The 24,065-nt window shown below is 40.5% G+C and overlaps 1 protein-coding gene across 1 annotated transcript in view; it reads left to right on the top strand.

Moving 5' to 3' along the window:
• VPS45 (vacuolar protein sorting 45 homolog) overlaps positions 1 to 23,853 on the top strand; it is a 1,242,679-nt gene extending 1,218,826 nt beyond the window's left edge. Inside the window, exon 17 of the mRNA XM_044075179.1 lies at positions 23,451 to 23,853. Within this exon, the coding sequence (XP_043931114.1) occupies positions 23,451 to 23,538 (88 nt within the window). The 3' untranslated portion in view covers positions 23,539 to 23,853. The remainder of the gene's footprint in view (positions 1 to 23,450) is intronic.
• Positions 23,854 to 24,065: the final 212 nt, after the last annotated feature.

Genomic DNA, 24,065 nt, shown 5'->3' with positions numbered 1-24,065 from the left:
CTATGTCTTGGTATAAATAGGGATCAGGTACACCCAGTCCTCTCATTTTCTGTTTAAACACCAGTTTTGCCTCACCACTTTTGACATGTCACTATATCTGCTGGAAAGGGCTATACAGCATCAGGTATCAAAGGCAGCAAAAAAAAAGCGTAATGTTTATACTGTATGGACCAGGTCCAGACCACACATTTTCCAACTCTTAGTCAGACTTCAGCCTTTTTCATTAAATACTCCTTGTACATATTATTTTTTTCTGGATCTGTATTGAGTTTTACAACCAAATTCCCAACTACTTGATATAAGGCTTCTGTCAGATACCTGTATTCCTGTCTCAGCCATCATGTTGGTACATAGATAACTGCCACTGCCCTGATATTTGTTTCCAACCGTGTACCCTGAGAAAATATTAAATGTCTCCTACTGCAAGCAGTGGGTGTTCAAGCCTTTCTCAGTGCTTGTCATATAGATAGTAGATTTTCCACACGTAAAGAAGGCTTTACAATCTATCCCCTATGTTTATATCCCTTTACATCTGATTCTTGTATAAGTGATGTTTAACCAAGGCCCCATCTGTTTGAGTTGATAGTAGCTCAGGTGGATGTAAAAGATCCCACAGCACCTATTGGAAAGAGTAGGGGAAGTTTTCCCAGTGCCCTAGCCAGATTTCCCCATAGCAGTATAAATACCACCTCAGGTCTCCCCTGAAAAGAGGCTACTAGCCTAGTGAGTCTCACCCAGTCAACAAAGAATAAGTAAAAATAAATACATTTTTGTTGATGGACTATAAATATAGAATGAATGAAGCTGGTGACAAAGGGCATCCCTAGCAAGTTTCTCAAGATAATTTTAAAGGGAATCGAGATATCCTGACTTGTAATCTGAGACAGTTAACACATTTATATCGCCATGATTAAGTCTATAATATCATTCAAAAGCATATACGTTTTCCTTTAGATAATACCATTCTATTCTAACAAGTGCTTTTCTTGAATCTAAAATTACTACTCCATCTTTTTTGTTCCTCCTGTGAAGCTTTAATGAACAGTCCTGTTTTTAATGTATTGTCAAATATCATTCAACTCACCACACAAATCCACAATGGCCATTTTCTGTTAATCCTGACGTGTATTTCACCAGTCATGACACCGTAACAGACATGAATAATTTATAGTCATGATCTTATTCTTGCTTAAGAGTAACTATTGGTCTGTAAGAAAGCAACATGGTATAGTTTTTACCGTCCTTAGACAAAACCAACAATATAGATTTCCTCTACAATGGCTGAATTACTTTCATCTCAAGCACCTCATTAAATACACCAGCAAGCCTGGGGATCTCATTTTTTTATGTCAGACCTCGGGTTAGTTTTATTTTGAGACAGATTTTCCATTGGCTCTCAGATTTCATCAGTTCCTTGTCTGCTACATCATAATGTTCAATACCACTGCCTCTGTTAAATCCTCCCTTCTTTTGGATTCTCTGGTCTCTGATAAATGAATTGTCATGCAGTATTTCCTAAATACCTCTGCAGTAACACAGGATGTGAAAATGTCACATCATGTTTTTTGCTACAGTTCTTTGGTGCCTTAATTGTACTGTTTGTGTGCTTTGACAGCTTAACATACAAGGCCATGTCAAACCCAGAGCTGTTGGACATGCTACACTTAAAGAAATCCCAATCCCTCAGAGCCGCATGCTCCAGTGATCTAAACCTTGTCATCACAATAAACAAAACATGCTGGAGGGATATGTTCCTGACGCAGAGACTCCCCAGACTCTGGAATAGATTGCCCATACATGTCAAGCAGAGTGCCTCTTTGGCCCTCTTCAGAAGGAACCTTGACAATTGGATGGGAGAAAGGAAATTCACCCCGAGGATCACGTCAAGTCGCCCTGCTAGACAGGGGTCCATGGAAGTACGTAGTGTGGGAAGAAATAGCCAGAGAATTGTTATGGCTAGGCTTGTATAGTCCCTAGGGCTGATAGCCTAGTACCAACATATGAACCTATAGTGAATTATGAAAAACAAAGCACTCTTAAACAATTCTCTTAAAAAACACGTTTCTTATCCAGTTAAGTCTTTGTCTTGTGCTTAAGCCCATCTGTTTCCCATTGAACCAACAAACTTCTCTCAGATAAACAGTTTTCCAGGCTTCCTAATCTTTCTTAGATCTTAATACCTATTTACTGAGGTTCCAGAAACTACTAGTATATGTCTTGATTTACTTAATCACTTCCATTTTTAGCTATTTTGAGCATTCAGTAATGGATTGTCCATCACCAATAAATTTTCATATTCTCTAACTTCTGTCTACACCAGTGCATGATAGTGAACATCACTGTCAGGTGCATACAAGCTTTCAAGATAAGCTATGTATACATTTTATAACCTAGAGCTTAAATTGCTTTGAATAGCAAGTCAAACTTAGGACTACTGATTTATTCACAACACATCTGGTAAACCCATCACATTTAAGTACAATCTCACATAACTTTTGTCTTTGAATCTGATATGCTGTAGTTTCCTATATAAATAGTAATACCTTCCTGAAAAACAATTAATCTACTCATTCTATACCTAAACTCTTGTTGTGACACATCAGTTAGAAATTGTATGCTAAATATAGTACATGTTTCCATTTTATAATCCTGCATAACAACCACAGGCATCTGCAAGAGGTTTTTCCTGTTGTAAGTGGGCACATTTTTATCAAAAGGTGGGTTACTATGCTATTGATCTGTACATGCCCCACAGATTCACTCCCACTAGCACAAGAGGTGTCCACTGTGGCCTGTTTCACTCCCCCAACCCTTTCCCAACCACCCAACCTAGTAGTACCTGAATGCCTGCTAAGATTCACTCCTGCAGTAAAACTGTTCACCTCACTAAAACTTTATCGATTAACCACAGTAGTTATTTCAAAAGGACCTTATGTTGCCCAAATTTAAATACTGCTCCTCCTCCTCTATCTTCCAGTCATTGCTTTCACTACTCTACTACTTAGTGGTGGTCTACATCAACCTGTGGATCCTCAGAAAATTTTCAGTTTGCCTTGCACACCATACTTCACCACCTTACATCCCTTTAAACAAACAATTAGAGCCAGTTAGTAGAAATAGTACCACACCACCACCACTGTGTTAATCAAACATTGTCTATTATTTCTCAAGGCCATTTCAGAATATGAATATAATGTTACCTAATCAATTTAGACTTCACCCATCAGAAATGTGAACCAACTAGACCCAAGTCAGGTCATCACTTGTTATTTCACCTCATAGTCACAAACACCTCCATTGACATGTCTAACATCCTCATTCATCTTTACTCTCTGGCCCTTGCCATTAAACTGTCATCTGTTTCCACTGACTTTTTTCCAAAGATATCCTCTCCACAGTTAATTACATTTCTTCCCAAAACCCCAAAGTACTATTGAACTGCCTAAAAACAGAAAAGTACCATTTTAAACTTCAAAAAATTTAAGATAATGATTTTCAGAGCCCAACAGAAGCTCTCTTCTGTCACTTCTGAATGGAATGTAATCTGCAGTGACTAGATCTCAACCCTGAAATGACAAATGTCTACTTCTGTGTCTTGATAAACACATCAACATCGGACACTTTTTAAATATAAGATAGAAAGTAAATTCTCTGCTGTTTGTTGCAAAACAACCTCTCTTTCTGCTTCTAATTTGAATATGGGCTACCTGTAAGTGCCACTGCAACCAAAAATAATCTGATTTCCCTGCTAACAGCCTCCAACAATATTTGCAGGTTCAGTATTTTGACCTCCAAAACACAGCACTGCTGCCTAATACTGACAAAAGCAAATGGCTCCCAGAACTAAAATTAATGTAGTTTGTCCTAAACTCTCAATTATAAACTGCTTCACATAGAATCCCTCTTTTTTGTTGCTAATAGACTCTTCCCATGTCCCTCAGTCTGCAACCTTGGATCTCTTCCATATTCTGTAACTGTTCTTAAAAGCATAGAAATAAACAGATTCCACTAAGCAGATCATGGCATCTCTGTTATAGTAACACAAACCTCGTAATCCTTAACAATCACTTTAAAACATATGTCTTCCTTCAATAAATTCTGTGCTCATTTAAAAAAAATCTATAGCTCATTCCCTGCAGTGGAGCTCTCTTGAGTTTGGTGCACTTAACTTCCAGTGGGTGCATAGGCGCCGGAAGCTGTTAAAGACTGGGGGGGGGTGACAGGGGCACTTAGTGAACTAAAAAGGGGTAATTTTTTTATAACTATTTGCTACCACAAGATAGGCTCACTTGGAGGACATTTTAAGCTTAGCCAATTCCCATTTGGTGCTTGAATTAACATTTTCTGATTGGTCTTAGCTATCCCCATGGCTGATAATTGTATATTAGCCCTAGTGAAAACAACTGTGATCATACCGTAGATAAATTGAGGGTGCCATGTAACGGATGCAGCATTTAGGAACTGCCGGTATCCATTAGTGGCATGAGGGGAAATCTGGAGTACATTTTCTATTACCCATCCTTGGATCCAAGTTGCATTTGAATATGAATGGATGAGCTTTGCTTTATTTTTATGGATAGTCTGTTCCAGAACAGTGGTAGCCTCTGTGATATATATCCATCTCTTCACAACATTCAGTTTAAATACCTGGACTGAGTATTTCTGATGCCATTTGACTTGCTGATGTTCAGTAGGTCCATCTGTATTATGTCAGAGGATGCTTGTTTGCCAGACATGTCACCTCTAAGCACTCTGTAGGATACTGATTATAGTAATAAATCTTTGAGGTGGCCCATGCAAGACCTATTGTTTAGGACTTGTATCCTTTTAGTAAGGTATCTCTGAAGGTATTCCAATTGTTGCATGGGGCACGACAGATATATGCCAAAGTGGACATTATACAAAATAATTGGCATAATGAGAGCTTTGTAAAGGGGGACAACATCTCTAGATCTAGTCACAATCAATTTGTTTATAAGCTGTGCAATATAGAAAGGCTTTATGACTCTGGGCACATGTTGGTCAAAAGTTAGGTCACTGTACACACAGTTCCCAAATGCCAAACAGTTGTATCAGTTCTCAGAGGGCATTGTCATGATTTTGACACCAGTTATTATTTGGGACAAACCTTCCTGCATGATGTTTAAGTCATTTGGGGATTCAATAATTTCTCCTAGCTTGCAGTCATCTCAAACTTAGCTGGCCAAAGCTCTTTGGTATTTCCTTTTACTTTTGAGATGTATATGCCAAATAGAAAATGTCTCAGCACCGAACCCTGGGGGACTCCATTGTTGACTGGTCTCTTCCCCTGTTTTGATCTCCTGCATCCTCTGAGACAAGTTGGCAATGCAGCTGGCGATGTAAGTGTCTGCTCCTACATTATTCATCTTTTGTACTACACCTGAGTAGGGGATTGTGTCAGAAGGCTTGGCCAGGTCAAGGTAACGTGGTGTGAACTGTTTTACCTTCATCCATTGCTTTGGTAACAAGATTAAAGCTTAAAATTTACCCATGATTTTGAACTTTTCGCACTTTCCTCTGGGCTGTTTTCAAACACATTTTTAGGGCCATGCGTACATGTATGCATTCCTTGATTCACCATCCTGATTGTATTAAGTTATATTCCTTGTATAATACAGCACACTTGTTAGACTTAAGTTAGAGTGCATTTTAAATGTATTGTTTAAACATTTTTCCAGTAGGCAATGAAACAAAAATGCATTAACCAATAATGACTGCCCTATTCAGAACATTTCCATCATAAAGGTCTACTTCCACACATAACTGCATTTTAAATTTATTGTTTGAACATTTTTCCAGTAGGCAATGAAGCAAAATGCATGCACCAATAATGACAAAACTGCCTCATTCAGAACATTTCCATGATAAGTCTATTTCTACACACAATATATAAATAAGGAATCACAGTAGACTGTAAGCCAAAGGCATGTTGCACAGCTTCTTGAACTTATTTTCAGTTGGGGGGGGGGGGGTTCAAAAACCAGGGACACATTTTAAACATTGCGTGCATAATTTTGGAAAGTTGCTTGCATAAAACATTGCTACCACCATGCATTTCACCGCCAAGTCTTGAACCCAGAACACTGTGCACTATACTCAGAGCAAGATACCACTAAACTAAACCAGCAGTTTCTTGAAAGACAGGAAGACAAACTTAAATGGCTATCATATCATTTAGTGAATTCAGTTCTCACTTCTCACCATAGCTGTCAACCTCTTAGCACAAAAATACAGAACAAAGCCAATAATGGGGGAATACAGACCCAAAATAGGGACACACTTCAAATACTGATTTTATTACCTTAGAAAATTGCTAGAACAAAAGGTTTTGCTTTACCACTCTTGCAAACCAGAAAGAACAGAACAAAAATGTGAGGCATAAATTCACAAGTGATGGTGGCTAGGGACTTTAGGCTCTTTTTACGTGTACCCAAGGTACAGGGTTTGAGCCCGAGTACCTCTAGCCACCAGATGTGCCCTGCTGGGGGCATTTACACACACAGGCACACACACACACACACACCCCTCTGCAGTTAGTGTACTCACCTCACTGTCTCCGTTCCTCTGCAGTTAACTCCTGTTCTCCTCTGCAGTTAACTCCTGTTCTACAGTCCAGATGCAGCAAACAAATTCCATTCTGCAGCAGCTTATATCCTGCTCGCAAATAACAGCCGGAAACAAACTCCATTCTGCAGCTTCTGAATATCCCGCTTGCAAATAACGGCCGGAAATGACATCATCACAGCAAACAAAACCGCTTGCAAAAAAGCCGGGAGGTGTGGAAAATGAAAGGGACAGAGGTGATCTGCAAAATTGGGGGGGGCTGCCCTTCCCCCGCGCTCTATGGGTCCGGTGCCCACGAGTGGGTGCATCCTGAGCCTTTACAAAATTGAAGTTATTGCCTCATAGAGCAAACCAATATTAATATCTCAAAAAAATAATTGTTGCTGTTAAGCTGTAAATGGCAACCTCTTCAACACAACGTAACCTTTACAACTGGTGAAATCATTTAGTTCTGTTCTAGGTCTTAACCTGGATTCTATAAGTCACAACAAACACTGTAGTTTACTTCACTGGTCTTCAACCTGTAGGTATTCGGATCCGGATCAAATCTGAGATGGCCGCATCACTAGCATCTGATCCAAGCTCCTCCCCTTGCCCATAATGCCCCTCTATCTCCTTCCTTCTCTCAGATCTCATTTGCCGCTTTTGAGTTTGCATCGTGGTATCTGAGCTCCAGGCTTATCTTTGGGTAAGTGTTGGTTTGCAGTTAGGTGTTAGTGTAGGATTCCCCTACTCTCTTTTTTCTACCACCTCTACCTCGCATCTTGTCATCGGTTCAAAAAAAAAAGTTTTAGTGTACTTCCCTGTTCACCTTCCCACTACCCCTTCTTGTTAGTGAGCGAGTGTGTGATTGTGCTGTGTGTGTGTGTGCCTTTAATTCCCTGGCATGGCTGATACCCTGAAGCCCGTCTTTCAGAAGTGCACAGAGTGTGGCCATAAGCTTTCCCCAGCAGATGGCCACAATCTGTGTGTAGTGTGTTTAGGCACGGCCCATCTTCTCATGGCCTGCTCCATCTGCGTGGGCTTTAACCCTAGGGCCCTTAAGGATAGAAGGGCTAAACTGGTCTTGAAAGGCCATCTTCCCTCCTCAGGGACAGCTGTCTGTGTTACCTTTAGCCCGGGCACGGAAGTGGCTATTTATACTTCTTCCCTTTCCCAGGCCTCTGAGACTCAACCTCCCGCCTTGGGGCCTGTGGATGGTGACAAAGCTAAGGACAGATCTAAACAGGACAGACCCAGGAAGAGATCCCTGGACTGCTTGGTTCCATCGGGTCCTCCTTACCCAAGGATATGACTTTTTCTAGGCCTGGTATGCCCCGACTCTGCTCACCCAGATTCTCCCCGTAGCCAGAGGTGTCCAGACCACATTCCAGAGCCTCTCCTCACTGGCACTCCAGGCTGGCATTGGTGGCTACGTCATCGCTCTCTACTCATAGTTTGAGCGAGGCAGAGATGGACAGAATGATGCAGAAATTCATCCGCACTCAGATACAGTTGAGAGTCTTGCCAGCCCCTCTCCCTCCGGAGTGGGGAGCTTGCAACCCTTTTTCTCCCCCATAACTTTCTCTGATCTGACCCTCTGTTTTGGAGTATTTGGATCCGAGAAGTCTTGAGGTCAGACGGTCGGCACAGATGATTCTTTGTACCTTGACACCAGCCATTGCCTTGAGGGTGTCAGATCCAACCAGTTTGGATCCAAGCACTCAGAGCCATAGCCTTGGCATCTGATCCGAGGGGGTTCTGTCGGCTCCGAGTTTGTCAGACCACAGTCTTCCCCTTGGCATCTCAGCTCCTGTGGGCTCAGTTTCAACTGCCCTGCCAGATCCGAGGAGATTGGCTCCCTTGCTTGTTTCCCAGAATGTCTGCTGTCCTTCGGCATTCAGCGTGGTGGAGAGGGTCCTCTTGAGTGGGTCGAGACCCCTGACCATTTCCTCCTCGGATTCCAACCCGACTCCCTCAGTTCTGGGCACGGCTCAGACTCTTCTGTCATCTCAGGGGACAGCCTGTGCTTGCTATGCTTCAGGGTGTTCCCCCCGGGAACAGCAGGAAGTTTGTGAGTTCTCCCCAGAGAATCCCACTGAGGAGGTGCCTCACAAGCGAACGTGCAAAAGGAAGCACCTGGACTCCTCCCCAGAGTCCCTCATGGATGACACTGACTTGGAGGAAGGGGAAGGTTCCCCCAGATCACCCCCTGAGAATGTCTCTTTTGGAGACATCATGGAACTCCTGCACCAAAGAGGTGGGTGGTCCACCCAAAAACAACCCCAGATGAGTCAGTGTTCCTGGAGGCATTCGGCATGAGCCCATCTACCTAATAGATGCCCCCCCCCCCCCCCGCGGATCCACTTGTGGACCTGATCACCAACAGGGCATGGAAGGAACCAGACACTGTGTAACCTATTCCAGGAAGACCAGACAAAGTATTCAGCCCCCCATCGAACAAGCCTAGCTGGAGTAAGGGGTCCCCAGTAGAAGCCGTGGAGGTGGCATTTGCCACTAAGAAGGAGCTCGCCCAGGAGAGCTCCACGATCCATCCTCCTAACAGGGAGTAAATACTATGGATCATTTGGGGAAGCGGGTTTATGCTTCAGCAGCATTTTCCATAAGGGTATTGAACTGTAGGTGCATGTCATCCGATTACAGCGTGACCTCGTCAAGGAAGTCGCTGAATCGCCCCTAGAGTCCATGTCGGCAGAGGGCAAGAAAGTGTTCTCTGCATGCATGGCCACTCGAAAAGCTGTCGCGAATACGTCCATGAATCTCCATTTTCATGCCATGGAAGGAGCTTCTACGGTTGCCAGGTCTGGCATTGCTATGAGGCAGCATGCCTGGCTTCAGCTATGCCAGTTCTCGGAACCCTTCAGGGTGTCCTTTGCCAATGTCCCCTACGATGGTTCTTCCCTGTTTGGAAAGTCTGTTCGCGAGACCCTGGTCAAGAGTGAGAAGGACGAGAAGATACTGCCATCGGAATCTGCTTCTCCACCCCTCAAAGGCCCTTTTTGAACAACCAGCGATTGGCAAAGAAGATGTGGTTCCGGAAATCTGAGTTCACCCAGAGCACTCAGGACTCATCTTCCCCCAGAGGCAGAGGGGGATGTGATAGATGTCGGCCCAGAGGCAGAGGGGGTCTGAGGAACGTTGGGTCTCGAGAACCATTCTCGACAGACCTGCACAGCAGCCCTGAGGGGAAGCCCAACTGCTCATCCCTGGAGGCAGTCGGGGGACATCTTACCTTACATCCAATGGAATGGGAGTCCTTAGCAACAGACCATTGGGTGTTACAAATCCTATCCAGAGGCTGTACCATCCCGTTTATGGATACACCTCCCCCACCTAAACACCTCCCAGATGTTCCACCTGCACAAAGGGGGGGTAGCAGCACTAGAAGTACAACAACTGCTAAGAAAGCAAGTCATGTAACCCATCTGCCCAGACCAGTCCAGATTGGGCTTCTATTCCAGGTTGTTTTTGGTGCCAAAGAAAACAGGGGACCTAAGACCAATTCTGGATCTTTCCACCTTGAACCTGCTTGTACCCAAGGAAAAATTCCGGATGGACACCCTACAGTCTATTCTGCCCTATCTGCAGGCAGAGGATTGAATGTGTTCTATAGACCTCAAGGACGTGTGCAGTCACATCAAAATGAACAGGCGGTTCCACAGGTTTCTCCACTTCCTGCTGGGGGACCAATCACTATCAGTTCAGATCCATACCCTTTGGTCTCACCACAGCCCCCAGGGTGTTTTCCAAAGTAGTGGCAGTGGTAACGGCTCACCTGAGGCTTTAGAGGATTCAGGTCTATCCCTACCTGGACAATTGGCCCCTTGCTGCCCCTACCAAGCATCTACTTTGCAGAGCCACGGACTACTTCATTGCATTAGTACACAGTCTGGGCATCATCATCAACCTCAGCAAATTGTCTCTGACTCCAGTAAAAAGTCTAGACTTTATCGGAGCCTGGCTGAATACAGTTCAAATGTTAGTTTATCGCACCCCAGAGAGGGTGCACAATCTAAGACCTCATGTATCGTGCATTCTTCAGACTTCCCTTCCCTTGGCAGAAACAGTGCTGTGGGCTCTAGGTTCTATGGCAGCCACAATCAATCTTTTACCCCTGGCGTGTTTTCTCATGCGAGTCCTTCAGTGGACTCTAGCTGTCCAGTGGTCTTTTCTGGACCTTCCTCTATCCCATCCAGTTTGTGTATCTTGGGTGTGCAGGGAATCTCTCCTTTGGTGGATCCTGTCCCAGGATCTTCTCGAGGGACGTCCATTTCTCCCAGCCTTTCCCACCACCACAGTGACCACGGACGCTTCCCAGCTAGGGTGGGAGGGTATTGCTTGGGGAGAGCAGTCCAAGGCACGTGGTCCCCCCCCCCCCAAGACCAATTTGCATATCAACATCCTGGATATGAGGGCAGTTCTTCTAATGTTGCAAAACCTTCATGCTCATCTTCCTCTGGGGAGCGTTGCTGTCCAGTCAGACAACATGTCCATAGTCTGGTATATAAACAACTAGGGTGGAATCAGATCTTACCCCCTTTGTCACGAAGCCACGAGAGTGTAGGAATGAGCCATTTCCACTGGCCACTTTCTAGTGGCAACACACATTCCGGGACGGTCTAGCATTCTAGTGGACAGGCTTAGCAGAACTATTCTGATGCCTTAAGAGTGGTCTCTGAATCATTCAGTAGTGAATCAGATCTTCCTCGAGTGGGGTCAGCTTTGTTGCGATCTCTTCACATCTCCTTCCAACGTGAAATGCAGCGAGTTCTTCACTCTGAACCCCTCTCAGGGGAAGCCCCCAGAGATACACTAGTTCATGCTTGGCCTTTATGCTCACCCCCCCCCCGTTACGTCTCATCTCAAAGTTTCTTCAGAAAGCTCGCTAGTCGGGGAGCTCAGTAATCCTCATTGCCCCATTCTGGCCTCACCAAGTCTGGTTCCCCTCCCTTTGGTCTCACCACCATGGATCTTGGAACCGGTTCCAGATCTCATCTCTTACCCTTCAGGGATTCCTCACCCAGACCTGGTCAGTCTGAAGCTCACCGCGTGGCTGCTACAGTTCCAGTGATGATTAGGACTCCCGGTTTATCATCTCCGGTCAAGCCTTTACTGGTGGTAGCTCACAAATCTTTCACCAGGAAAATGTATCGTAGCAAGTGGAAACATTTTTCTTCATGGGCCTCTCAGCGGAAGTTAGATCCTTTTATGGCTCCAGTCCCGGCTGTTCTAGAATTTCTAGCAGGTATCTTTCACCAAGGTGCTAGCTCTTGTACTGTTAAAATCCACTTGGCTGCCATCTCTAATTTTTATGTGGGGGAAAATATGGCTTCTCTAGCTTCCTTTAAACTTTGTAAAGCCTTCCTTAAAGGTACCTTTCCATTACGGCCCCCAGTGAAAGATCCTACACCCACTTAGGACCTTACCTTTGTTTTTCAAGCTCTTGTCTCTCCTCCAGTTCAGCCCACGGCATCAGCAGATTTACAGTTTCTTTCCTGGAAGACAGCCTTCTTAGTGGCCATCACTTCGGCTAGGAGGGTGTCAGAACTTCAAGCATTGTCCATCAAAGTTCCATATATAATTTTTCATAAAGACAGGGTTTCCCTGCACACTAATCCTTCCTTTCTCCCTAAAGTGGCTTCAGAAGCAAATATCAAACTATCAATTTGCCTGTCTTCTTTCCTAACTTCCAAAACAGAGGTGAATACAAGTTACATTTATTGGATGTACACAGACAACTGAGGTTTTATTTACATTAGAACAAAATCTTTTTGTAAATCTGACCAGTTTTGTCTCTTACCACACACCCTTGCTAGGGAAACCAATTTCCAAAGTTTCCATCACTCGTTGGATTTCACAATGTATCATTCGAGCATACTCTGATAGAGGTATCTCCCCTCTGGGTCAGGTGAAAGCCCATTGAAGTAGATCTATGGCAACATCAGTGGCCTTTTGGTCTAGGTTTTCGCTGGATGATATCTGTGCTGCAGCTACTTGGTCCTCATCTCACACCTTTATATCCCATTACAAATTGGACATTGTGTCTAGGAGTAGGGCATCCTTTGTGATGCTCTGGAATATCCTTCCATGAGGGCTACCTAGTGTTGGTAGCTGCGGACTCTGTCCCACAGGTTGAAGACCAAATGAAGTAAACTACTTCAGATAAAAAAGTTATGTACTCACCAGAACGTTCCATCTGAGAAGTTGTACTTCATTTGTCTTCAGCCTTCCTCCCCCTCCTTCCCCCTAACCTTATCACTATTGTCCTATCATGATATAGGGAGAGGTGCACTCTTGTGGCTCTCCTGGTCATGCTTGGCCTAGGTTTTGTGAAAAATCCTTAGTGGTAAGGTCTAATTGGGTCAGGCTTATGTTCTCTTGTACAGCAAACTCGATCTGACGGAAGGAAGGAGATAGAGTGGCATTAGGGGTAAGGGGAGGAGCTCAGATCAAATGCTGGTGATGTGACCATCTTGGATCCAGTCCGGATCTGAATACCCACAGGTTGAAGACAAGTGCAACTACTCAGATGGAACGTTATGGTGAGTACATCACTTCTTTTTTTTCTAATGTTGTATAAACAACTTATATCTCCGTAGCCATTCAAGCTATTCACACATTGCCAGCACAGTTTCTTCATACAGCTGTGAGCTTTCATATGAGATTAAGCAGTTCTGGCTGTGATACCTGGTTATTGACATATTTAGATGAAATATGAAAATTATTACAATACAAATAGCGTACAAATATTCAGTATCTCTTTTTTTCTGCACTAGACGTCAAATGTCAATACAATTGTGTTTGTCTTCATATAAGCTTTAAGATAATATCTTCTAATACCTTATATGTAGCATATTTTTGAAATTATTAAAGCAAATATGGACAAGCAATATTTGATGTTTGGAGGCATCAGAAGGATATAACTTCTGAAATGCCTTGAGACATCACTAGGCTGTAGTGAGTTAAAATGACACATGGAGACGCTCTGTCAAGCAAAGCATAATATAATGCTGAGACCCTTTATCTACTGTGCCACACACTTTCATATAAAATGCATTCACTGCAGCCAGTTTCCGTTTAGATGAGTCTTACTGTCCAGTAAAATGGAATGTAATGCAGCTGATGTCCATTCAATCCATCTCTGTATTCCCCCAGTATGTTTTGTTTTATTTTTTCATCTTTTCTTTTTTTTGCTCCCCTTCTCTTATCTACACTTCTCCTATCCCATGTTTCTAAATGCACTTCGCGATTGTAAATGGTCTAAATATCCTATAACATTCATCTGTTAATCTGTAGATAATGACATTTGTTTTATTCAAAGATATTGGTCCATAGTATGTTGGCTTGAAAACTTAATTTTTCTTCTAATTCATTTATTTTTAATTGCTAGTTTGTGATTCTGTGTTTTCTTTGACTATACTATATATTTTTGTACTTATCTCAAGCTGAGTCTGAACATGATGTCCATGGATCAACACTCCACCCCAGTTAACAATTACTAAATAAAACACCCTCACGGCACCATTATCCTGAAGTAACCAAACTGCTAGGTATCACGTCCAACTACCTCCCATCGTTTATTCCCTGTGCAACATAACATTGAGTTATAGGCAACCACAATCTGTAAATACCATCTTAATCACAGTTTAACCTTTGAATTACTGTAGCTTGACATTGTAATAGCAGAAATCATGCTGATTCAATCCTAAGCCTTGCTTTTTACTCATGCCAACATATTATGCATTGCATATATCTGATAAAGCAATTCAAACAAATATTTCTAGCATAATTGCAATCCCCAGTTTGTTTCAGATTTTAATTTAAAGGTAGTAAATAATGATCATGCACAATGACTAAAGAATGCAAATAGAGGGAAAAGAAACCTTAAAAGCATAATTTAGTTTACATACATTTATCTTGGATTTCACTGATATTTGTACATGATTTTCGAGCTTTAATTAAGAATCTCAGATTCACTGATTTTATATACATTACATAGTCAAGAGTTCTTCACACATTATCATTGCATAATCATTAACCATGCATTTTTTTTTAACATTTGTTACACAACCATTTATCCAAAATTTTCCTTTGTGTGCATTTCCCTGCTGTTCTTCCTTGGAGATCCTATTATATCTCAAATATGGGTAAAGCAATGGATACCGCAAGCTTATCATATCCATTCATTACTATTGTGAAATGTAAGACCTGGCCCTTGCCAATAAAACCGTACACCATTTTCTGTATCCCCATTCAAAGGGTGTATAGCTTCTCAACCTTTTGCATCATTCAGACACACTCCCTTCTGCTTTTGTCTTCAGTTTACGTAGATACATCTACATTTTGCCAAGGACTTGATAACTAACAATAAAATCTAGATTTAAACATCAGTATCAAATGACAAACTAAACTGATTCAGTTCCGTTGGTAGGACTTCTTGGGTTTAATTTCTCCAAGTCTTTTGGGTTTTTAATACCATGATGGGAATGGACTCCATTTGTAAGTGAAAAAAAAAGTATTTATACACTGTTACAAAGTTTGAATTTGTTTATAAAGTTTTGAAAGCTTGTAACTGTGGATAATCAGAGAAATGCAGTATTTACACAGAGTTGTGAAGTTTTGATAACTTGGCATACTGTTACTTGTGTGTTATAAGAAGTGGAAGATAATGTAGTGTTTGGTTAATTAGGGTTAGTGCCCAAGAAGAGAGATATGCAAAGCAGATTAGTTGAAATGATGGTGAAAGCAGAGTGTGGAGTGGGAAGTAGGGAATTTAGAGATGGAGATGGTTTATAGCAAATAATATATGAGGAAAACAACCAGAGGAGGAGGAAAGAGTGACAGCAGAGAGATTAAGTGTGGAGAAAAGAAAGTTGGTAGGAAAGAGAGGCAAAAGAAGGTGAAGGAAAAATATGTTCTCTTCTTACCTGCTTTTCCTTGACATACAGTGGAAATAAAACGTGTACACACCCCTGTTAAAATGCCAGGTTTTTGTGATGTAAAAAATGAGACCATAATCATTTCAAAACTTTTTCCACTTGTAATGTGACCTATAGCCTGTACAATTCAACTGAAAAATAAACAGATCTGTTAGGGGAAAGAATATAATAAATAAAAAATGTACAATAAGCTGGTTGTATAAGTGTGCACACCCTTAAACTAATACTTTGTTGAAGCACCTTTTGATTTAATTACAATATTCAGTCTTCTTGGATACACACCTGCCATCAGTTAGACACTCTGATTAACCAAAAATAATATTCAGCTGTCCTAGTTAGGTTTTCTTGATATTTACTCAGTTGCTGCTACAGCAAAAGCCATGGTTCACAGAGAGCTTACAAAGCATCAAATGGATCTCATTGTTGAAAGGTATCAGTCATTAGAAGGTTACAAAAAATATCCACAGCATTGGATATACCAGGGAACACAGTGAAGACAGTCATCAAAAAGTGGAGAAAACATGGGACAACAGTGACATTGCAAAAAACTGGATGTCCCTTCAAAATGATGAAAAGACGAGACGAAAACTGGTCAGGGAGGCTGCCAAGAGACCTACAGCAACACTGAAGGAGATGCAGGAATTTCTGGTAAGGACTGTTTGTGTACTACATATGACAACAATCTCCTGTATTCTGTATATGCCTGGATTATGGGATAGGGTTGCAAGACAGAAGCCTTTTCTTACACAGAAAAACATCCAGGGCCGGCTAAAATTTACAAAATAATACACCAAGTCTCCCAAAAGCATGTGGGGAAAATGTGTTATGGTCTGATGAGACCAAGGTTGAACTTTTTGGCCTCAATTCCAAAACGTACATTTGGCGCAAAAACAACACTTTGCATCACCAAAAGAACACCATCCCCATGGTGAAGCATGGTGGTGGCAGTATCATGCTTTGTGGTTGCTTTTCTTCAGCTGGAACTGGGCTTTAGTCAAGGTGGAGGGAACTATGAACAGCTCCAAGTACTAGTCACTTTTGGCCCAAAACCTTCAGGCATCTGCTATAAAGCTGAAGATGAAGAGGAATTTCACCTTTCAACATGACAATGACCCCAAGCATGCATCCAGATCAACAAAAGAATGGCTTCATCAGAAGAAAATTAAAGTTTTGGAATGGCCCAGCCAGAGCCCAGACATAAATCAAATAGAAAGCTGGAACAACAGGAACCAAGTAGAAAGTAACAAACAACAGGAACAAGTTCCACCAGGATTTATTTAAAAGCACAAAATCTTTCTCTCTGACGTCTCGGCCAAAAGCCTTCAAGGAGAATAAAACACTTGCATGCAGCAGCAGCTTATATACATGGCAAATGAGATAATTACATAATTAATCAATTAGTACAACAATTCAACAAACTAATGTTCTCCAGTTGAGCTCTTCATTCAGCCCAAAAGGAAACATGGTTTTAAATTTTAAAATATATACAGTTTCTTTCTGCACTAATCTAGTTTTGACATCAATATCATTGTACATAGAAACACAAACTTGTTCTAAAATAGTTCCTTTCAAGCCCTCATTACATTTATCATGTGCTTCCAAAAAATGTGCTGCAACTGGGCTGTCTTCTTTACCATTTTTGATGTCTCTTAAATGCTCCAAAAACCTTATTTTAAAAGCCCTCTTTGTTTCCCCGATGTAAAATTTGTTACATGGGCACTTTAGAGCATAAATGACACCCTCAGAATTGCAACTAAATGTACCCAACTATCAAATTTAACATTATTAATAAAATTAAAATTGGATACAATATGTTTACAAACCTTACATCTCCCACAAGGAAAAGTCCCAATTTTAGCAGGTTCCATGTATATTTGTGATGCAGGCATCTTAATCTTAGATCTTACAAGAAAATCTTTTATATTCTTGCCTTTACGGTAAGAAAACTTCATATTTACATCAAGCCATTGTTGAACATTTCTAAGTGAACAAAAATAAAGCCAATATTGGCTGACAATATCAAGGAACTGTTTTGTAAAACTACCATAAGTAGTAACAAAATAAATGTTTTCTTTAGTAGAACCTGAGCTGTCATGTTGTATTGTATTACACCCCTTTGTTGAATAGATTTTATATATCTGGGTTTAACACCTGTACACAATCTTAAGAAGCTCTTATCCAAAATATTTGTGCCATAGCCTCTAGTAGAAAAAGATTGCACCAAAAGGCACATTTCTTCATGAAATACATCATATCTATTACATAACTTGGAAATACGTAGCATTTCACCATAAGGTAGAGCCTCAATAACATGTAGAGGATGGCCACTATTTGCATGTAAATACTGGCAAGTCCCTTCAAATTTTTTATTAGGACGGGTAATGATATTCTCACCATCTGAAATATCCAATACTATATCTAAAAAAGGAATAGTGTGACCAATATTAAGGCCATCAAATTTGATATGAAATTTATTAACATTAATTTCATTAAAAAATTCAATAATTGTATCTTTGTCACTGTCTACCAAAAATATTAAATCATCAACATATCTGAAATAATAAATAACATGTTCCTGAAAAAATCTATGCTTATAAATAATATTTGATTCAAAAAAACCCATAAAAAGATTTGCATACATGGGGGCAAATGAAGCCCCCATAGCCGTGCCCTGTAACTGATGATATATAATATTATTAAATTCAAAAAAATTGTGTGTCAAACAAAAATAAACCATTTCCATAACATATTCTGAAGCAGGAGAGTTACCAAGGAAAAACCGAAGGGCTTACAATCCATACTCATGTCCAATGCTTGTATACAAACTTTTACATCAATGCTGACCCAAACCATATTCCTATTTACTTTGACATCTTTTATTTTAGCCAGAAAGTCAAAGACATCACTTATATAGGAAGGCAACCTAATAACATAGGGATACAAAAAGTGATGCAAAAATACACCTAAATTATGAAGAAAATACTTAGTCCCAGAGACTATGGGTCTCCCAGGGGGTTTATGTAGATTCTTATGAATTTTAGGCAGGCAGTAAAATAAGGCCATTTTACAGCCTGTTGTCTGAAACTTTTTTTTAACATCTGACTGGCAAAAATAGCCAAGTCTTAACCCCTTATTAATTAGCTCCTTATAATCACGAATAGCTGAAAAAAAGTTTTCAGTTTCCACAGCTCTATACGTATTGCTGTCACCAAGATGTTGCATACACATTTCCATATAATCATTAAAACCCATGACAACCAGTTTGTTGCCTTTGTCAGAGGGTTTGAAAACAATATCATGTTTCTTACTCAGAGTTAGCAATGCTTTCCATTCTTGAATAGACATATTATAAACTATATTTGACCTATTACTCATAAATTGCTTGAATTCTAACTCAGAAAAATGATTTACCAAGTTAACAAATTGACATACATCAGTATTGAGAGAATCAGGCATAAAAGTACTGTATGAAGGAACATTAGAAGTATCAAACATACAATATGCATTATTATCATCATTTTCTGAAGCACATGAATAAAAACTATCCATAGAGCTATCTAAACTCTCTTTTTCTATTTCTGAGGCAGAAAAAACATTCTTACTAAAAAAATATTTTAAGTGCAATTTTCTAGAAAAAACAAACACATCACTTTTAATATCATGTAAACGAGTAACCACTGTAGGGACAAATTTAAGTCCCTTATTTAATACAGACATTTCTATGTCACTAAAATTGTAGTTAGAAAGATTAACTACATAGTCTGTAACATTTAACATTCCATAACTCTGCTGTGTAGAACAAACGTTACCGTCTTCCCCGTTTTGACCCCCTCTGTCCAAAGCGTTGCCCACCTTGGTTGGAAAACTGTTCCCAGGTCCGTTTCTGTCCCTGGGCTGGAGGAATCGAGGACGAGGACGAATTTCCCCGAAAAGTATGGTAAAATCTATCCCTTTGCTCAGCTGTTGGAAGTGCAGGAAAGTCGCCATCATTCCAGTCTTCTTCATGAGAGGTATAACCTCCTTCCGAAGCCGAGGAGTTGAAGGCTTGATTTCCGCGTCATCAGGGCAAAACCTAACCTGCTTATGGCTTGAAGCGTTCAGTCCTTGACATGAACGCTTTGTTGGATTCATAATCACGAATATCCCTCACAAGTTTCCCTTTCTTTCTGTTAAGCAAAGTCACTTCATATTCTTTTAATTTTCCATTTGTTTGTTTAAGAAATTCATCAAATACGGACACAGGAACCACATTGGTTAAATCAGTACAGAGTTTCTTTATGTTAGAACACAGTTCCTTATGTTTGATCTGGTCACGTTCTATCAATATCTGGAGCCATTCACTCACACACTTGTGAGCAGCATGTACCCACCTTTTGTGGAAAGAAATATCTGTGTCCACACTCAAGTCAAAAGGACTAGAGGGATCCTTAAAGACTCTCAAACCTCTAGGTGTAGTCTCCGTCTCCACATATTTTGTAGCCCACAGATGTTATAATGCAATCAAGTTTCTTTCCACATAAGCTTTTCCAGTTCATCAAAAAGTAATTTGTGTTCTGCATTGACTGCTAGGGAAATCTTTCTACCCACCCCAGAAAAAGGGTTAGTGGGTCTCGAACGTCTATCTTCTTCCCATTTTTCCCATATACTGGAGCCATCATTAGAAACTCTTTGTACAGCTTGTCTCTCACCTCTGTCCATATGATTAGAAGCAGCTGAAGAGTTTACCAAAAAATTGTCCAGGGACATTTGACTTCCCTCCATGTTATCTCTGAAAATCCGAGGTAGATGGAACTGAGGATCAGTAGGCATAAAGCTGGAACAACAGGAACCAAGTAGAAAGTAACAAACAACAGGAACAAGTTCCACCAGGATTTATTTAAAAGCACAAAATCTTTCTCTCTGACGTCTCGGCCAAAAGCCTTCAAGGAGAATAAAACACTTGCATGCAGCAGCAGCAGCTTATATACATGGCAAATGAGATAATTACATAATTAATCAATTAGTACAACAATTCAACAAACTAATGTTCTCCAGTTGAGCTCTTCATTCAGCCCAAAAGGAAACATGGTTTTAAATTTTAAAATATATACAGTTTCTTTCTGCACTAATCTAGTTTTGACATCAATATCATTGTACATAGAAACACAAACTTGTTCTAAAATAGTTCCTTTCAAGCCCTCATTACATTTATCATGTGCTTCCAAAAATGTGCTGCAACTGGGCTGTCTTCTTTACCATTTTTGATGTCTCTTAAATGCTCCAAAACCTTATTTTAAAAGCCCTCTTTGTTTCCCCGATGTAAAATTTGTTACATGGGCACTTTAGAGCATAAATGACACCCTCAGAATTGCAACTAAATGTACCCCAACTATCAAATTTAACATTATTAATAAAATTAAAATTGGATACAATATGTTTACAAACCTTACATCTCCCACAAGGAAAAGTCCCAATTTTAGCAGGTTCCATGTATATTTGTGATGCAGGCATCTTAATCTTAGATCTTACAAGAAAATCTTTTATATTCTTGCCTTTACGGTAAGAAAACTTCATATTTACATCAAGCCATTGTTGAACATTTCTAAGTGAACAAAAATAAAGCCAATATTGGCTGACAATATCAAGGAACTGTTTTGTAAAACTACCATAAGTAGTAACAAAATAAATGTTTTCTTTAGTAGAACCAGAGCTGTCATGTTGTATTGTATTACACCCCCTTTGTTGAATAGATGGTGAAGCATGGTGGTGGCAGTATCATGCTTTGGGGTTGCTTTTCTTCAGCTGGAACTGGGCTTTAGTCAAGGTGGAGGGAATTATGAACAGCTCCAAGTACTAGTCACTTTTGGCCCAAAACCTTCAGGCATCTGCTATAAAGCTGAAGATGAAGAGGAATTTCACCTTTCAACATGACAATGACCCCAAGCATGCATCCAGATCAACAAAAGAATGGCTTCATCAGAAGAAAATTAAAGTTTTGGAATGGCCCAGCCAGAGCCCAGACATAAATCAAATAGAAAGTCTGTGGGGTGACCTGAAGAGGGCTGTGCACAAGAGATGCCCTCTGAATCTGACAGATTTGGAGCGCTTTTGCAAGGAAGAGTGGGCAAATATTGCCAAGTCAAGATGTGCCATGCTGATAGACTCATAGCCAAGAAGACTGAATGTTGTAAATAAATCAAAAGGTGCTTCAATGAAGTATTCGTTTAAGGGGGTGCACACTTATGCAACCAGCTTATTGTATGTTTTTTATTTTTTATATTTTTCCCCTAACAGATTTGTTTGTTTTTCAATTGAATTGTACAGGTTATAGGTCACATTAAAAATGGGAACATTTTTGAAATGATTTATTGTGGTCTCATATCACAAAAACCTGGCATTTTAACAGGGGTGTGTACACTTTTTATATCCACTGTAACTGCTGACCATTGAGCCATTCATTCCCCTGTATGCATGCAGATAATAGTATGAGTTATACTAGTAAATGGAAAATACTTGGTTCATTTGCATTCCATTGAAGGTGAGAGTGGTCCCCAGAAGGGACTGTTATATAGGCAGGAATGAGGTTTTGTTATGGCCCTAACTATGTACCTGTTGTTTAATATGTGCACCCATGTCTTCAAAGAAGGCATCCTATGTTCTCCCTTTACATGTGAATACACACACACACACACACACACACACACACACACACACATGCTCTGCCATCTCTGGCTTGAGTCCCCCAAGTACATATCCCCTGGTTCTGTACCACTGGTTGCATGCATGCCTACTGTTAAACAGGGGCAGGGTAGCCTGTCCAGTATCCAGGATCACTGTGTCCCTTTCCTAATATGGTCTACGCAACAAACGTCACATAATCCCATTATCTTTGCCTAATTTTTCCAGTGCCCAAGCCTCCCTTCGAATTCTAGTAGTCTGTTCGCAGTCTGGGCTTTATCCCTCTGTACCACCAAGTTAAGGTTCTGTTTTTCCATTTTGACAGTTCAAACCAGTCTTCCTTACAATTTTGCTTGCTGTATTTGCTTCTAAGTTCAGACTTTCAGTTAACAGTATTGCCTGTGGTCCTTATGAACTTTATCTGATTAGCGTTATAAAACACTGAGTTGCACTAGCCAATGCTGTAATACACGGCTTATATTACAAAATTTTATAAATGTAAGGTTGTGTGTCAGGGCTGGCAACTAGGCACGTAAAAATCTACTGCCAACCATTAGCGGACCGGAGTTCCGCTGTGACGACCCCTAACCAGGAAAAGCCGAAAGACACAACAACAACTAATCAGTGCTCTGTTATGGTTAGTACTCGACTGCACGTGTTAAGTTTGTACTGCTTGTGCCTGGGTTGTAGCTGGAAAAGTCTTTTGGACAAATCCGTCTGTCCGGTAAGTATGGGTAACCTACTGGAAGATGAAGATAGAATGTTTAAGCTTTAATTGTCTGACGTTCAACCCATTGACAAGCAGAGTTCTTCCATCATTTTTTTTTCTTCAGTGAATGCAGTTTGGGGATTCTGATCCTGAATGAATTCGCTTTCATCCACTCATAAATACGTATATGTGAAGAAATAAATATGTACTGTCTTCTGCATCATAGCCTTTGGCTGTTCAGAATTATTGATTTATCTATTTATTTATTCATTCATTGGCCTACTAAACTGATCTCTATGGGACCTTTTTGTCTGTTGCCTGAGCGTACAGTGCAGTTAAGATGTGTGCTGCTAAGCATAGTTATAGGAATTACTGAATGCATACACTAATGAGTGGATGAAACAAAATTAAATAAATGAATAGAAGTGTGCAGGGTGGCAGATCACTATATAAATAGTAACTAACTATGATCTATATGTACTACTTGTCATGATTTATTTTTAAGTTGGATTGGTAATGCAAATATTTATTCAAGCAATGTTTTTTTTTTTTTTTTGCAGCTTTCTGGAGGAGGTTGTAGCTACAGGGGTCCACAGCAGAAATGTTGAAAGGTCACAGGGTGTAGCCAGATCTACTACCAGGCGATGAAGCCAATACAAAGCTACATCCCTGCCATACAAAACCAGTTTCCTGCACTTCCCAGCATTGGAGAGGCTATGTTGTTTGTACATTCCATTGCTTTTCACTTCTGAAATGTAATCAGAAGCTGGTTGCTTAAAACATCTTCAGAGCCTTAATTGGCCTTTGATTCAATCCAAGACTATTTTGTGAGACTCTGGGTCTACCAATGATTGTTTTCACAGGAAAAAATCTGGAAAGAGATGACAAGAATGAACATTAGAAAGGACTTGTTCTCAAATTAGGCCATGGTGTTTAACAAAGAAATAAAACACGTTATGCGAATTTGTTTTGTTTCTTAAATCTGCATTTTCCCATGGGAAGGGAGATGTTATCTCTTTTGCTTATGTTGAAGCTAATATCTCTTTAGCATTGTTTAAAATCATTGGTATCTTGTTAATTATTTTGGGTCCTTATTGTACTTTTCAAAAGGTGAACAGGTTACTGAATCTTGGGAATGTTGTTTATTGCACTTTATAATGTTCTCAGTCTTACAA

This window comes from Protopterus annectens, chromosome 6.part0, assembly GCF_019279795.1.
Source record: "Protopterus annectens isolate FY-2018-M chromosome 6.part0, PAN1.0, whole genome shotgun sequence".
In the NCBI taxonomy this organism is placed as follows: Eukaryota; Metazoa; Chordata; order Ceratodontiformes; family Protopteridae; genus Protopterus; species Protopterus annectens.
This window is presented reverse-complemented; position numbering and strand designations above follow the sequence as displayed.